This window comes from Lutra lutra, chromosome 9, assembly GCF_902655055.1.
Source record: "Lutra lutra chromosome 9, mLutLut1.2, whole genome shotgun sequence".
NCBI classification, from domain to species: Eukaryota; Metazoa; Chordata; class Mammalia; order Carnivora; family Mustelidae; genus Lutra; species Lutra lutra.
In genome coordinates, this window is record NC_062286.1 from 6,147,402 (window position 1) to 6,162,080 (window position 14,679).

At 46.9% G+C, this 14,679-nt stretch overlaps 1 protein-coding gene across 3 annotated transcripts in view; it reads right to left on the bottom strand.

The window, feature by feature from the left end:
* The window catches only part of MBOAT2 (membrane bound O-acyltransferase domain containing 2), a 119,930-nt gene that overhangs the window by 21,415 nt on the left and 83,836 nt on the right, over window positions 1–14,679 (bottom strand). For 2 of the 3 annotated variants that reach the window (XM_047745489.1, XM_047745491.1), the window contains exons 4-5: window positions 11,170–11,265; window positions 397–452 (exon numbers count right to left, since the gene is read on the bottom strand). In XM_047745489.1, coding sequence (XP_047601445.1) covers window positions 397–452; window positions 11,170–11,265 — 152 coding nt within the window. The remainder of the gene's footprint in view (window positions 1–396; window positions 453–11,169; window positions 11,266–14,679) is intronic. The other variant, XM_047745492.1, reaches the window with a different exon arrangement.

Below are 14,679 nucleotides of genomic sequence, written 5' to 3' on the forward strand. Positions count from 1 at the left end.
ATTTATGCTAATAACAGATGTCACTGTGTGTATACATTAAGGGATAAGGGGCATGGGGAAAAACATTCAAATATTAATAAAAATGTGACACAAATGAAGCAGGGACTAATAACACTTGACTTAGATCAAACATCTATTTCCTTTATATTTGCCACTAATGTGGGTCCTACGATGGGATCCCATTCCTTTACACCGTTTTTGTCACTGGATCAAGTGTGAAACTGAGATGAAACACTGCAGAAAAATAAGTACACTTTAGTGAACCTATGCAGAGTTAAAGACTCCCCTCTCTGACTTCCTCGAATACAGAGTGGAAAGTGAGGGTCGTTTCTCAGATGAAAGTACATTTGAATAGGATTTCTTTCAGTGACAAAAAGTTAATTTCTAAATTCTTACCATCATGAATTTCATAAGCCAAACTAGTGATCTTCTGGGTAATTATCATCATTGGGCTGTGACAAAATAAAAAACACGTATTTAAAAGCAGAAACTTAAAATAATACTTATGATGTATGAAAAAGAGTTTCTTCTGCTTATACAACTACAAAATGCTGACTTTTATAACACACAAAAAGACCTTGGAGAGATTTCAAAGAGATAATCCAGGGGCTGCTGTGTTTGGGGAAGGTACAGGAGCTGGCGGAAAGGGAGGAAGGGAGGAAAGGAGGGAAGAAAAGAAAGGACAAGAGAAGGGGAGGGCATGGAAGGAGGCAGGCAGAAAGAGAGAGCGAGAGGGAGGAACGCCTGCTCAGGCTCCACCGGAGACCCCGGGTAAGCAGTGCCGCCCGCCCGCCCCTCCCTCGGGATAGAACAGAGGCTCGGGGGAAAGAGCCCCGGGCATCAGGCATGGCCCTGGCTTCTGGGTTTTGACTTTCCAACATACTATGCTGCCTTTTGCCTCAGCTGACCTGCAGGTGGAAAGTGAGTTGGGAAAAGGGGAAAAGGTAGAAAATTAAGAGGGTGGGTGAGAAATGTAGAAGAGAACGGGAGGGATGGGGGAGGAAGAAACAGGACAGCGTCCATCTCGCTGGTCTGGGACCCCCAGGACTAAAGGCCTGTTGAGAGCCGCCCTAGGGACAGTGCCTAAAGCACCCTTTAAAGATGGCTCTGAGTGATGTCAAGTTAAGGAAATGGCAATCTTTTCTCCATATTTTAGGATGAGTAATTGAATGGATAGCTTGGACAGGAAGAACACGTAAATCCACCTAAGAAAGCCACCAGCATACACATTTATCCTTTACTACGTTAGCTTACAGACACTCATATTGCAGAACAATTAATCACAAGGGATTCATTTATATTTTTGGAATTTCACTAAAACCAGGAAATGCCGTGTTGCCTATAAGCAGAGCTTGTGAGCTCCGCGTGCTCAGAGTCCGCACGGCCTCCATGGCACCGGGAAGGCAAGGCTGCAGGACGGCCCAACCACAGCACCAGCGGGCAGCGGGAGGAAGCCCAGACCCCACCATGAAGACCTGGTGCTCTCCCTGCTGCCCCATGCTCGGAGCACGAGGCTGGCCAGGGTCCGCTCCGCCTCTGGACAAACACGAGCATCCTTCAACGTGTGGAGCAAGGAGGATGCCCTGGGAGGCCATGAGATGCTCAGAGCCTGGCGCCTGAGAACTTATAGCTCCTTCTCTTCACCCAGCAGACAAGATCACACACACACACACACACACTCACACGTGTCAGAGGACAACTGCTCTAACTCAGTGCACAAAGGAGGAGAGTCCCCTTGGATTCCCTGGAAAGTCAGTTTTTCCTCCTACACCGCTCACTCTCGGGAGACGAGCCCTTAGCCCACCGCCGCCCCAGGCTGCTAGGAGCACCCAGGAGCTGTGTCAGCTTGTAGGAGGTCTCATGGGCCTCCGAGGTTTGCAAAAACGAAGATTCCCACTTCCCTGGGGGCAGAAAATCACTTTTGTCATCCTGCCTCATTCTCACCAAAGAATTATAAAATACTCTTCAGTTCTAAATTCTAATTTCCTCTTTTCCTCAAAACATAATACCAAAATGGCTGGTCAAATAAGGAAGCTTATCCGCACAGTGACATACTAAACTGTACAGACAGGTAAGATGTTCCCAAAATGCAAATATGTGCTTCCTGAGTGCAGGCCCTCCTTGCGCCCCGGTGTCCCGGCCGCAGGCTGCCTCCTGGCATGGAGCTGGGCTGGGAGAACGGGTCGTGGGAGGCTGTGCTGCTCTATCTGGGAATCACGTCCCTAACAGGGATGGGAAGAAGGCAGGGAGCAGAGTTGAATGCTCCCAAGTCTTTCCAAATGTTGCTCCATCCACTTGGACCTCTCTTTCTGGAAACGTTCTGCAAGGACAGCTCCTTCTTCAAGTCCCAGCTGAGAGGTCACTTCGTACTAGAAGCCCACTGGACAGCTCGACCACACGTAGCTCCTCAGCCACGATGCCCACACCTGCCCTTCATTTAACCTTGGCTTGTTTGCTTCCAAATATTTTCAGGTTCATGGGTGTTTCATTTATCCAATTACAGTGGCTGTTTTAAAATCTCTCTTTCCTGGGGCACCTGGGTGGCTCAGTGGGTTAAACCTCTGCCTTTGGCTCAGGTTATGATCCCAGGGTCCTGGGACCGAGCCCCGCGTCAGGTTCTCTGCTCAGCAGGGAGCCCGCTTCCCCCTTCCCTTCTGCCTGCCTCCCTGCCTACTTGTGATCTCTGTCAAATAAATAAATAAAATCTTTAAAAAATAAAAATAAATAAATAAAATCTCTCCTTTCTAGGAAGTCCATGAGGTAAGGAACCAACAGTCTTTTTCACTACTAAATCCCCGGTGCCTAGCTCAAGACATGTGCTAAATAAATATTTTTAAAACGCCGAATACACAGACTCTTCCAAGTGTCCAGTCACGATCTCTCACTCCTTCTACAGGTTGATCACACTCCCTCCCGCCTGTCCATTCTCATCCGTGCTTGAAAGCATTCATCATACTGTTTTGTAATTCTTCTGTTTACTTTCCTGTCACCACAAAAGTCATAGGCTACTGATCACCAGGAACAATGCCTTATTTATCTCTGCACCTTCGATAACTGGCATACACAAGGGCTCAGAGAAGCAACTAGTTTGCAAAAATGTCCCAACATCATTTTATTTCCTTTATTGGTGATCATTAGCCCTGAATGTTCCCTTTGATTTTAAACAGCTGGCAGTCCTGATGCCTCGGGTCCAACCAGTCATGGGATGGGAACGAGGGGTGGCAAATGTGAGAGTAAAATGCTAGAAGGCAGAATTACTATGGAGAGGCACTGCAGAAGTAAGTTCTAAATGAAAGTCAGTACTACAGTAAAAGGTTCAGTAAGGCACGAACAGATTAATGAGAGCTCAGAAAAGTAAACCAGGGGAAAATGAACAGACGAGGCCAACACAGGCATGGGCAAGAACAGGAAACAACAGAGTGATAGGAAGGAGAACCAACCTCACCTCACTATGCCGAACCCAGGGTGCAAAGCCAACACTTCTAAATGAGAACAACTCCAATGTTCTCAAAGAGATCACCTGCCGTGGGTCTTCTCCACAGTGCACTTTGTTCATAAAAACTTGTTTTGGTGACAGACATTATTTCACTTATACCTTTACTGACATTTTAACTACCTGTTGACTTTGCATCTGGCAGAGCCTGCAATAGCTCATCACTTTCCGGGTTCCAGAAAGTCTGGGACCACTTGTTGTGAGTCAGAAAGGCCCTCTGGCTTCCCGCAGGGTGGAGTCTGAGGGATGGAGGAGGGCGAGAAGGTGGATGGCTTCAGAACCTCCACCAAGTGAGCTCTGGGTCATGGGTGGAGCCACCAGCACCATCTACATGACATCATTGTATCTGGGTGGACGTGTATTTACCCCTGCTGGCCCTCTTCTAAGAAAGTGGGAAAATATGGACTTGAACTGTTCAAAATAAATACTTCAACTGATGAAACAGCTTTAGGTAATATTTTTTTAAAAGCCCTCTCTTATATAAAGAACTAATAGTGCTATACTTCTTAAAACTTAGAAAAAAAAGGATGCAGAAGTTAACAATCATCTATACGCATCTCTTTTGTCTCTACAGATAATGAGAATAACAGGAGTTAGTTCTATCACACAGAATTCAACCACAGTTAATAGCTGAATTATTAGAAAATGAATACAGGGGAGGGCATTAAGGAGGGCACGTGACGTGGTGAGCACTGGGTGTGACACGCAACTAATGACTCGTTGAACACTACATTGAAAACTAATGATGTTCTATATGTTGGCTAATTGAACGTAATAAAGAAAAAAAAGAAAATGAATGCTACAAAGAATAGTCACTTTCTTAACTGTCCACCATCCCTAGAGGACGCCCGCCCTAAACACCTGTGCCTACAGGTGCGGCAAGCACCTGCCAGGTCAAAGGTCAGTTTGCCACCGCAGGGCGCGAGTCCCCTGACAACAGAGATGAACTGTCAAGTCTCCCCCTTAGTCATCTCTTTCCTCCACAAACAGCAAATCCCTGCCGCCAAACATGCCCCACACCCTGGATCCCGGAATCCACCGGGAGAGGAGCCAGAAAGGGCGAGCCGCGCTCATTTGTTCCCCTTCCTCCCTCATGCAGAAACAGGTGTTCAACGAGCACCTACAATAAACCAGACGCTGGAGACACAAGATGCAGGTCTCGCTGCCACCAACCTCACAACGGACAGGACAGAGATAAGAAACAAACAGATCAATGCATTGAAGGCCAGATGCCACCCGGTGCGGGGCACGGGAACGGAGCAGGGCAGAGGAAGAGGGAGTGCCGGCACAGCCGTAATAACCGGCCTCACCCGAAGGTGACATTTCAAGCGGGAACAAGCGGACAGCTTGTGGAGGTAAGAACGTCCAGGAAGGGAGAAAAGCAGCTCAACAGTCCTCAGGCAGAAATGTGACTGGCCCAGGGGGAGATGGGACTGGAGCAGGTGCAGAGCGGGGACGGGGCGGAAGCTGGAGACAGGGCGGGGCAGAGGTGGGACCCAGAGGGCTTCAGTAGGGGCGAGTGAGGATGGGCTCCATCCTAACGGAGCGATGCACAAACTGGAGGGTTTCTGGCACGGAGTCGCCTGGTTTTAAATGGACGTGTTCCGGCTCTGGGCTGACGCAGACTGGGGAACCATGGCGGGATAAAAAGGCCAGGAGGGGATGCTGGCTAGGTAGGCAGGAGAGGGCGACGGCACGTGCAGTCTGCGGTGGAGCCCAGCTGTGGTCAGAAGATAAAGAGGCAGCGTCAGAAGACGGTCTGACCATGGACTTGATGCAGCGCTGAGACCGAGGCCGCCACGGTTTCTGGCCAGAGCAGCTCCCCAGGAGGATGGAGGCGGCTGAGAAGGAGCACAGGAGGGCAGGGAGGGGCCATCCGTTTCGGGCACGTCCGTGTGAGGGGCCTCCCGGACCCCTGGGGGAGGAGCGGATGGGGCCCGGGCAGCCACACGAGTCAGAACAGTCACCCGAACCCCACCACCGGAGGCGATCCCTGCAAGAGCCTGGAAGCCATTTCCCTGCCCCACCCCCAAGTTATTACGTAAACCATCGAGGTAATGATGCCACGTGTAAATGAAATAAAGCAGCAGTGTGACAAATACTGCCAACGGTACCGCGACACAGCAAGTGTCTGCTGAGACCTCCCTGTAGCAAACATGGCGATCCGCCGGGAAAGGGCCTCCGCGGGGCTTTCTCGGTGCAACGGGCGACGACCAGGTCCGCGAATAACCGCGGAAAGAAGTGTCACGAGCCAAAGGAGACACTGAAGGAGCGCGTGCACAGACGAGACGGGGCTTCACACGGGGAACCTGGTGTCGGAGTCACGTGCCCTGCGCCCACACGGGGCGCCCCAGGCACAGGAAACAGACTGCGCGACAGTCCCAAGCGGAGAGCAGGGCCCTGCGGCACAGCCCGTGGGGGGCTCAGAGCCTCGAGAAACCCGCGGAACCCCGAGAAGGGTCATGAGAGCAGGCTGCTCCGCGAGCGCGCAGAAGAGCAGAGAAGGCTCAGGGAAGGTGGAAGCCCGACCAGTCAAGCCACCTAGAAACCTGCCGCTCTCGGTAACTTGACCGACGGAAGCCGGACGGAAGGTTTCCTCTCACCAAGTGTAGGTCAGGGTGAGGGAGACGCTCCCTCGGGATGAAACAGGACCCACGGAACATTAAGTTTCAGCAGCTGAATAATTCACATCCGTCCCACTTACGACAGTTAGTGGGCGCCGTGTGACAGGAGGGTGAGGGGGACGAGAGCGGGGGTGGGGGGGCTTCTAGATTCAGCACAGGGCACAGAAAGATGCCTACAATTAAGACTCTCAGCTTGAGCAAGGCTTTCCAAAAGGCGTGCACGCAGGGCGTCTGTCTGGCTGCCCAGTAGGTTGAGTGTCCGACTCTTGATTTCAGCTCAGGTCACGATCTCAAGATTGTGAGATCGAGCCCCGCGTCAGGCTTCGTGCTGGGCATGGAACCTGCTGAAGAGTCTCTCATCCTCGGCCTCTGCCGCGCTCCCCCCCACCCCAAATAAAAACAAAGCAAAACAAAAGGAGTCCATGTGACAATCCCACCTGTAACTTAGACCAAGGAGTCTGTCCCTTATGCTGGACAGGACTGTCACCTATGAAAAGTACTTCGCACCTAGTGAAATGTATAGCACATACTCAATAAATCCTAGCTGAGTAAGTGGTAATACAATGTTTGTTAAGCATCTGATACTACATGGTTCGCTCTAAAATATATCCTTAATTTGAAGGGGAAATTATGTCATGTACCTCTCTTTTGGTGGCTGCATGAAGGTACCCCTTCAGCACGACAAAAATCAACACACTGCAATCAGAACTCATTACCTTCCTGCCAGAAAAATCTGTTCTCGCTTCCGTCTACAAGCTGTCTACAAAGAATGCCAGCATTTGCCTTTCCTTCTTCTGTCTCAATACCATTTACTGAATAATCAAGAAGGGCTTTCCCCATCCCCACTGGATCTATAATCCCAACATTTCTATTCTGTACCTTTATTTCTCGGATCCCATGGGTCTGTTTCTCTCCTCTGGTCTCATGGTTTTGTCTAATCCTGTATCAGTCCTATAATATTTAAGTGACTGCTCCTTAACAGTAGCGTGTTTTATACTGAAATTGTTACTCTCAAGCACTTACACTTCTAGAAAAACTTTTCAGTTCATCTCGTTTCCCTCAAAACCCCACCTTGAGCTGCCTTACACCTACAGATTAATTTGAGAGGAATTACCATCTTTGTAATACTAAATTTTACCATCTGAATCACAAGATGTTTCTCCAGTTAGTGTTCTTTTATATCCTACCATAAAGTTTTATAGTTTTCTAGACAGAGATCCTGTGCATTTCCTTTTACATGTACTCCTAGACATATCATAGTTTTTAATAATTGCTTGTGAAACTAGGATCCCTTCTCTATTGTATCTGCTAACTCGTTATTGCAGATATAAAGGGAAGCTATTAATTATTTTATACTTCTTTTGTATCTGTTTTCTGAGGCTAGCATGAAAGTCAGCCTTCTATCAAGAAGTGAGTCCCTTAGGGGCGCCTGGGTGGCTCAGTGGGTTAAGCCTCTGCCTTCAGCTCAGGTCCTGATCTCAGGGTCCTGGGATCCAGGCCCGCACCGGGCTCCCTGCTCAGCAGAGAGTCAGCTTCTCCCTCTGCCCCTCCCTCAACCCCATCCCAGCTTGTGGTCTCTCTCCAATAAATATGTTCTTAAAAAAAAAAGAAAAAAGTCCCTTTTATCTGATCAACATTTTAAACATATCTTGATCTCATGGCTAACTACACACACACACAGTCACATGCACACACATACACAGAGTCACACGCAGTCACACACACGCACACACAGTCACACACACAGAGTCACGTGCACACACATACACAGAGTCACACTCAGTCACACACACACACGCACAGTCTCACACACACACAGTCACATGCACACACATACTGAGTCACACGTAGTCACACACACACGCAGTCACACACACACAGTCACTCGCACACACACAGTCACACACACAAACACACACTATCAGTTTCCTGTGCCTCATGCAAGTAAGATGCCCCATACAAAAGAGCTCCCACGTGATTCCCCAGCAAGAGCCCCGCCTCACTTCCTCTAGCTGCCAAATTCGGGCCGCAGGAGAGTGTAGGACAAAGGACAGTTCACTGTATTCAACTCTACCTTCTGCAAACACCCAACATTTTGGATATTTACCCGAATCAGGATCAAGTTATGATCTTTTCTACTCATGTGTTAAACACACCCAAGACTTCTAAGTGCCTAAATATTTCATTAGGGGAAGAGTTTGCCTCTAGATGGCTTCTTTTCTGTCCTGTATCCAATAAAAACAAACAAACAAACGAACAAAAAAGTCCTCCCAACTTCGTTCTGCCAGATGGCCTCCTTCGGCTAATTTGTCTCTGCCTAATCTTTATCAGTCTACTGCTGATGGTCAAATGCTTCCTCCTGGGGATACACATTACACATTAAACTGGGAGTCTGATATCAGGCTATCCATCTTTAACGTGCTCTGTTGTTTTTCTCCCACATACTTAAACATTTTAAGTGACATTTACATGCTGAAATGAAATTTTAAATTTCAGCAAAATATTTCAAGCCATGTCACAGAAAAAGCTATTTTTAAACCTGCCTTTGGCTCCTACTGCAAACTGCCCTCTAATTTGTGGGTCACGTAAGCGGTCCCTTCCGGTCGGATGCGGGCAGCAGCGGTGAGGAGGCCTGCCCTCGTCTGCTCGGGCACAGCACCTCCGTCAGCGTCACTGGGAGGATTCCAGGGATGCGAGGGGAGGTGAAGCCCTGGGAAAGAACCTTCTCTAAATCAGTGTGGGAAGCAAAGGGTCCCTCTTTAGAGGACTGCCACGTGACTGAGAAATAAACGTTTATCATTATCACTGAAATTGGGCTGTTGCTTTAACAGCAGGGAGCCTATCCCCAGCTAGAGAGGCGTAGTGAACCAGAGTTTAGAACGTCAGGTGAGAGAAAGAAGAAAGCTAAAAGCCAGGATCAAATCAGAGGAGGGGTGGTGAGGGCCCAGCAAACACGGCATCGTGCCAATCTGTACTCACGCCAACCGCATTCGTGACCTCAATTTGGCGACATTAGATTACTTTGTCAATCTGGCCATTAAAAAATCCAAGCAGCATGGTATTTTTTAAATGAAGTAGAATGTGGGATCCCAAAATATAAGCTAGAGACACAGAGCAGTGGTGGCAGAGCCTGGCCTGCTTCGCGCCATTGGCACGCGGCTACAGCGTCCGAGCACTCGAGAAGGCAAATGGGAAATTCATAACTTTACAGTATTAACTTCCAGTTGCTAATGCTAACATTTCTGTTATCTACATGCATAAACTGAATTTGTCAGGAGGATGCTTTTTGCTTCTATTTCATACTAAATGCTTCATTCATTTCTAAATTCATTATAAGGCAAACACTGAAGCTATAAATTTCTCTTTTAGATCACAGAGCTTTGCCCACACTGTGTTTATTATTCCCCGCCCCCCCATTCTTCTCGCTGTATTTTCTACTTTCTTCTTTACTAAGGTATTACTATTACTGATTCAGTGTCTATTTAATGCCACCATGTGCTAAGCACTAAGGAGACCCCGATGAATGAGACCACCAAGGTAACGGCTCCCCGGAGGCTTAAACTAGGTGACCTTGACTCCTTTAAGTATTCAAAACTAGCTCCTACTTGCATTATACCCTAACGACAACATGCAACCTGGCTTACGTCTTCAAATTCCAAAGACTTTCAGTGGCCCAACATATTCACTGATACAGCCCATTAGCTCTTTTTCTGTAATATCTATTACTTACACGCTAAATCACCAGCATCTCTTCTCCTTTTATGAATTCCAGGTATATTTCCTCATTCTACTCAACATATCACTAATTTAACTAGTTTTTTAGTGTATTTAATTGGTTCGTTTTGGCTTGGTTTTGTTTGTTCTTTTGTATGCAAGAAATCGGTTTTAAAAAGTAAAATCTACTTGAATCCCATGAAGGAGAAAAGAATTTCAACTTCTAAAATTCTCTTGTTTCATAGCAGTAATTTTTCTCTAAGGTCATACAACTTTGGTCCATTCCTACTGTTGAATTTACTTTTTTTCATCGATCCCATGATATACTTTTATTTTTTCCACTTTGCTTATCCTTAAGCAGAGGTCCCTTTATAAAGATGGTGAGCACTTGGACTACATTTATCTTGAAGCAGACATTTAATCAGTTTTGTTACAGGACAACGAGTACCACAGAGGAACTACCTCCCTTTTGAAGGAACAAAAGGCAGAAGTTATTTCCATAACTCAGTGGAATACTAGACATAAGAATGTAGAACATTCCATAAAAGTGAAATGCGTACAAGTAAAATATACACTCAAGTGTCTGCTCTAGGAAATTCAGAAGTCAAGGCTAGGCCAAGGACCTTTGGTCCAAAGAAAAGTCTCGGGGGGTATTAAGAACCAAGAAGAAGTGACCAGATCTTATACAGAAACTGGTGAATGACTATACAAAAGAGGCTTAGGAGAACAAAGAAAGAAACAGATAGTCAAGGACAGATTCCAAGGCGCTGGTTTTCAACAGTTACACCTGATGGCAAAAATTTCCATAAAATTAGAGAATGCTTCTAATATCAATGCCATATAACAAATTTAATTGCTACATATTTAGAAATTATACATAAGTCAACTTAAAAGGACAAGTTCTTTTTGTGATTATACAGCACCATAAAAGACCACTTCACAAGAAGAAAACATCTAAATTTAGGGCACCTGGGTTGGCTCTCCCAGTTAAGCATCCAACTCTTGATTTCAGCTCAGGTCATGATCTCTGGGTTGTAAGATCGAGCCCCATGTCAGGCTCCTCATTCAGTGGGGAGTCTGCTGGGTATTCTCCCTCCCTCTCTCTCTCTCTTTCCCTCTGCCCCACCCCTGCTCAGGCTCCCTTGTGTGCCTGCACTCACGTGCTCTCTCTCTCTCAAATAATCTTCAAAAAAAGGTCTAAATTCATAAAACAATCTTCAACTAAAACGTCTGTCAATCACTTTTCATTTGAACTATTAAATGCAACTGTATGTTGTCCTTTCACCAATAAGTTAGAAGAGATAAAAACAGGCAACTGAGTTAAAGTGTTACTCTTACCCTGAAAAATCAGCAGAGTATTGTCCATAATCAAAGATATAGACTCTAGTAATTTGGCACACTGTGAGGTATCCCAAAGCAAACACAAAACAATATCTGGAAAACAAAAATAAACTAGATTAGTGAAAGTAAAAGATTCATTTTGTTAAAGAATACATTTTAAGGTAATTTATTAACCATATGATTCAAAATTTAAATGGTTCAAAAATTAAATATTTCTAGATCTACTCCACAAATAGCTTTCTTCAGTAAACCGTAAAAACTCTTTACTAGTTCTATTTCAGTTTACATTTGTGGATTTTGTACCATCTTCAATGGTGGATGCCTCTAATTAAGGCTTTTATTATTTTTTTCCTTCTGAAAGACCTCCCTAGACCAAATTATAGATTTGCAAGTCATAGTCACAAGTATAAAATTGTGAGTATTGGTATTTCTTCTATTTACTACTCCTTCTTTTTAGAAAACACAATTTGGCCCAAAAATATTTGGCTAAATTACACATTAAACTAAATTTTTAATAGGATTTAAAAAACTTGTTCTCAAGTCTAAAATCACACATCCTTAGTGTGGATCAGATGGCTTTTACTCACGTTTTATAGGTGTGAACATTTAGTGATTTTTCGGATTCTCGAGGTGCTTGGGACAGAGTTACAATAATTAAACACAGGGTATGGAAGACTTTAGGTATCAGTATGAAGAGAACAGAAACGGACTCTAGAACACACAAGACCACATGGCATGAGGGCTACAGTGCAAGTGAGCAGGGAGGACCATCACCTCAACAGTTCATGGCATCATCCTAGACGTCTGCAGAACTACTGTACCACGGAAGAAGCAGACACACAGGAAACATGGATAAACATCCAGACGTTTTCAGGTTGGGGGAGGACTTCCTACACACCGAAGAAGAAATCAACAGGAAAAGCCCGACATATCTGGGGAAGTTAAAAATCTTAAGTTTCCTATGTAGGCAAGTCAGGTGGTTTCATGAAAGATATCTTTTAAACTTGGGGCATGGGGTGGCTCAGTCGGTTGAGTGTCTGACTCCTGATTTTGGCTCAGGTCATGACCTCAGGGTCCTGGGATCCAGTCTCACGTCCCTGCTGAGCAGGGAGCCTGCCTGAGGATTCGCTCTCGCTTTCCCTTTCCCTCTGCCCCTCCCCTGACTCACACGCACATGCACTTTCTCGCTCTCAAATAAATAAATACTGTTTTAAAAAAGAAATCTTTTTAACTTTAGACAAATAGGTAATTTCGAACTAGTTTAATTATTCCTGAGGGAGGGAAAAAAAGGAGGACAGCTCTTTCAAATGTTGTACAAAGCTGACAGACTCCCGATAAATCTATCTGGCCAAGTAGCACACGTGCCTACTCACACACAGAGGGTTGACATATCAATCTTAATGTAATTTCTAAAAACCATGTGGCTGATTGTGTTTCCCAAGGATGACCACAACAATGTCTCCCTTTCATAGGCTCTTCTACAACCCAATCTTCTGCTTCCCCCATTTGAACAAGAGTCTATTTCTCTATCCAATTTGAATCCAGATTGGCCTTCCAGCTCCTTTGACAGAAGATGACCGCACAAGTAACGCTTCGGAGTTCCAGGCATAGCCGGTAACTGGCCCGGCACTTTCTACTTCTTGCCTTTTAGAAGCTGGCTGTCGTGAAAGAAGTGTGACTGTCCTGAGACCACCCCACGGAGAGGCTCTGGAGGATGAGACACCGTGTAGGAGAGAGTGTGAGACAGACACGAGATCATAAGATGTGAATGAAAAAACCGATGTCTATCCCTAAGAGACGATCTATCCAGTGCAGCCTTTCCTGAATTCCCAACCCACAAAATCACCAGCGGAAGAACATATGTATGTGTTTTAGGCCACCACAGTTGAGCAGAGTGGGAGAATCAGAGCACAAGTTGGTTAAGTGAAAATGGGGTACGATCACAATAAAAATCTGGAACACAGAGCATGGGCTTGAGGACTGGGTGCGGGTGGGAAGTGGAAAGGCCTGAAGGAGACGGCGAGTGAAGATCAGAAGGGCAGTCAGGAAACGGTCCCTGGAAGCTACAGAAACTGGCTAACACTGCTGGTCACTCCAACATGGAACACAGAGTACATACTGCTAACAGTGCCAAGGGGTTCCTTCTAGATGCGTACAACGAGGTATGGAGATAGAGCAATGAGCTAAAACTGAGCAGTATTCAGGTTTTCAGCAGAATTTAGACAAAAATAGAAAGGGCTCAGGACAAAAGTACTGAAAGTACTTTGTACTTTCCAGTCACAAAGTAGTCTCAAGGTAATCACTGTAAAGACGAAGTCAAGAGTAATCTTTAATGACACCTCAGGAAGACGTATGGGCACATCTTTAGAAAACCTTTCGGGAAAAGCAACAGTTCCCAAAATCTTCAGGATATGCATCTTAGACTCTCCGCCAGGCAAGAACGTTTTCTAGAACCTGGAAGGTGCTGTCACACAGCACTTTCAGACCACAGTGAAAGGAGATGGTCTACAAGAGGTCCGTGGGAAGAGCTTCTGTCTAATGCAGGAGATTTATAGACACGGGAAGCTCCCGTGAGCCTTTAAGAAAGACTGGACGGAAAGGGAGAAGCAGCTCAAAATGAAGACATCTTTCTGTCCCCAGTCGTCTACTGGTAGGTGGCAGGCAAAGAAAGCTGCTCAACCGCACAATCTGGCCGTTTCTTGTATAGAAAGAATGACAGCCCAGGGTGTGGAGAAAGAGCCACAGAGACCAACTGGCAGGGATGAGACGGGGCATCACTCAAGCAACAGGTAGCAGGTGTCCAACTGGACGTCCCCATCACTCTGCTCCAGAGATTGCTAAGACACTTGCACTCCTGTCCTCTTTTCACAGAAGGACCCTATAAGCATCCTCTCACCGCTCACCGCTGGGTACTGGGTACTGGGCACAGGGGACAAAGCCTGCCCCGTTAGTGCACTGGGTCTCACGTGCAGAGCTGCTTCGGAGCATGTGCACGGAAGACGCCTCATCTGCAGAGCAACGGGCTTGGCTGAGCAGACGGATGGGTCGAGCTTGACGCCATCAGGAGGCGACACCCTGGGGGTCTCAGGAGGTGAGATACCTCTCACGTAGGACGTATGTAAATCGTGGGGGCCAAAGGACGGTCTTCAAATTGTGGCCACCGGTGAAAACCCTACAGCGCACGCAGCCCCGCCCAGCAAGAGCTGGAGGACGGTCCTCTTCCCCGGGGAAGGCGCTAAGACAAGGACCTGGTTCACCAACAGAATGTCACAGAAACGACTTCCTGAGACTGCAAGGCCTGGTCACACGATGTCCTGCGGCTTCCTCTGTTTCATTCTCGAACCGCTCGTCCTCCGCGCTCTCTCACCCCGGCCGCCACCCGTGAGCAGACCAGGCCGGCCCGGAGACAGCGCGGTCCCAGCCGGCAGCCCCCGCGGGCCTCCCGGTGCGCAGCCGACTTCGACGGCCGGAGGGAAGCACCTTGCGTGTCCAACAGTCAAGCTGTCG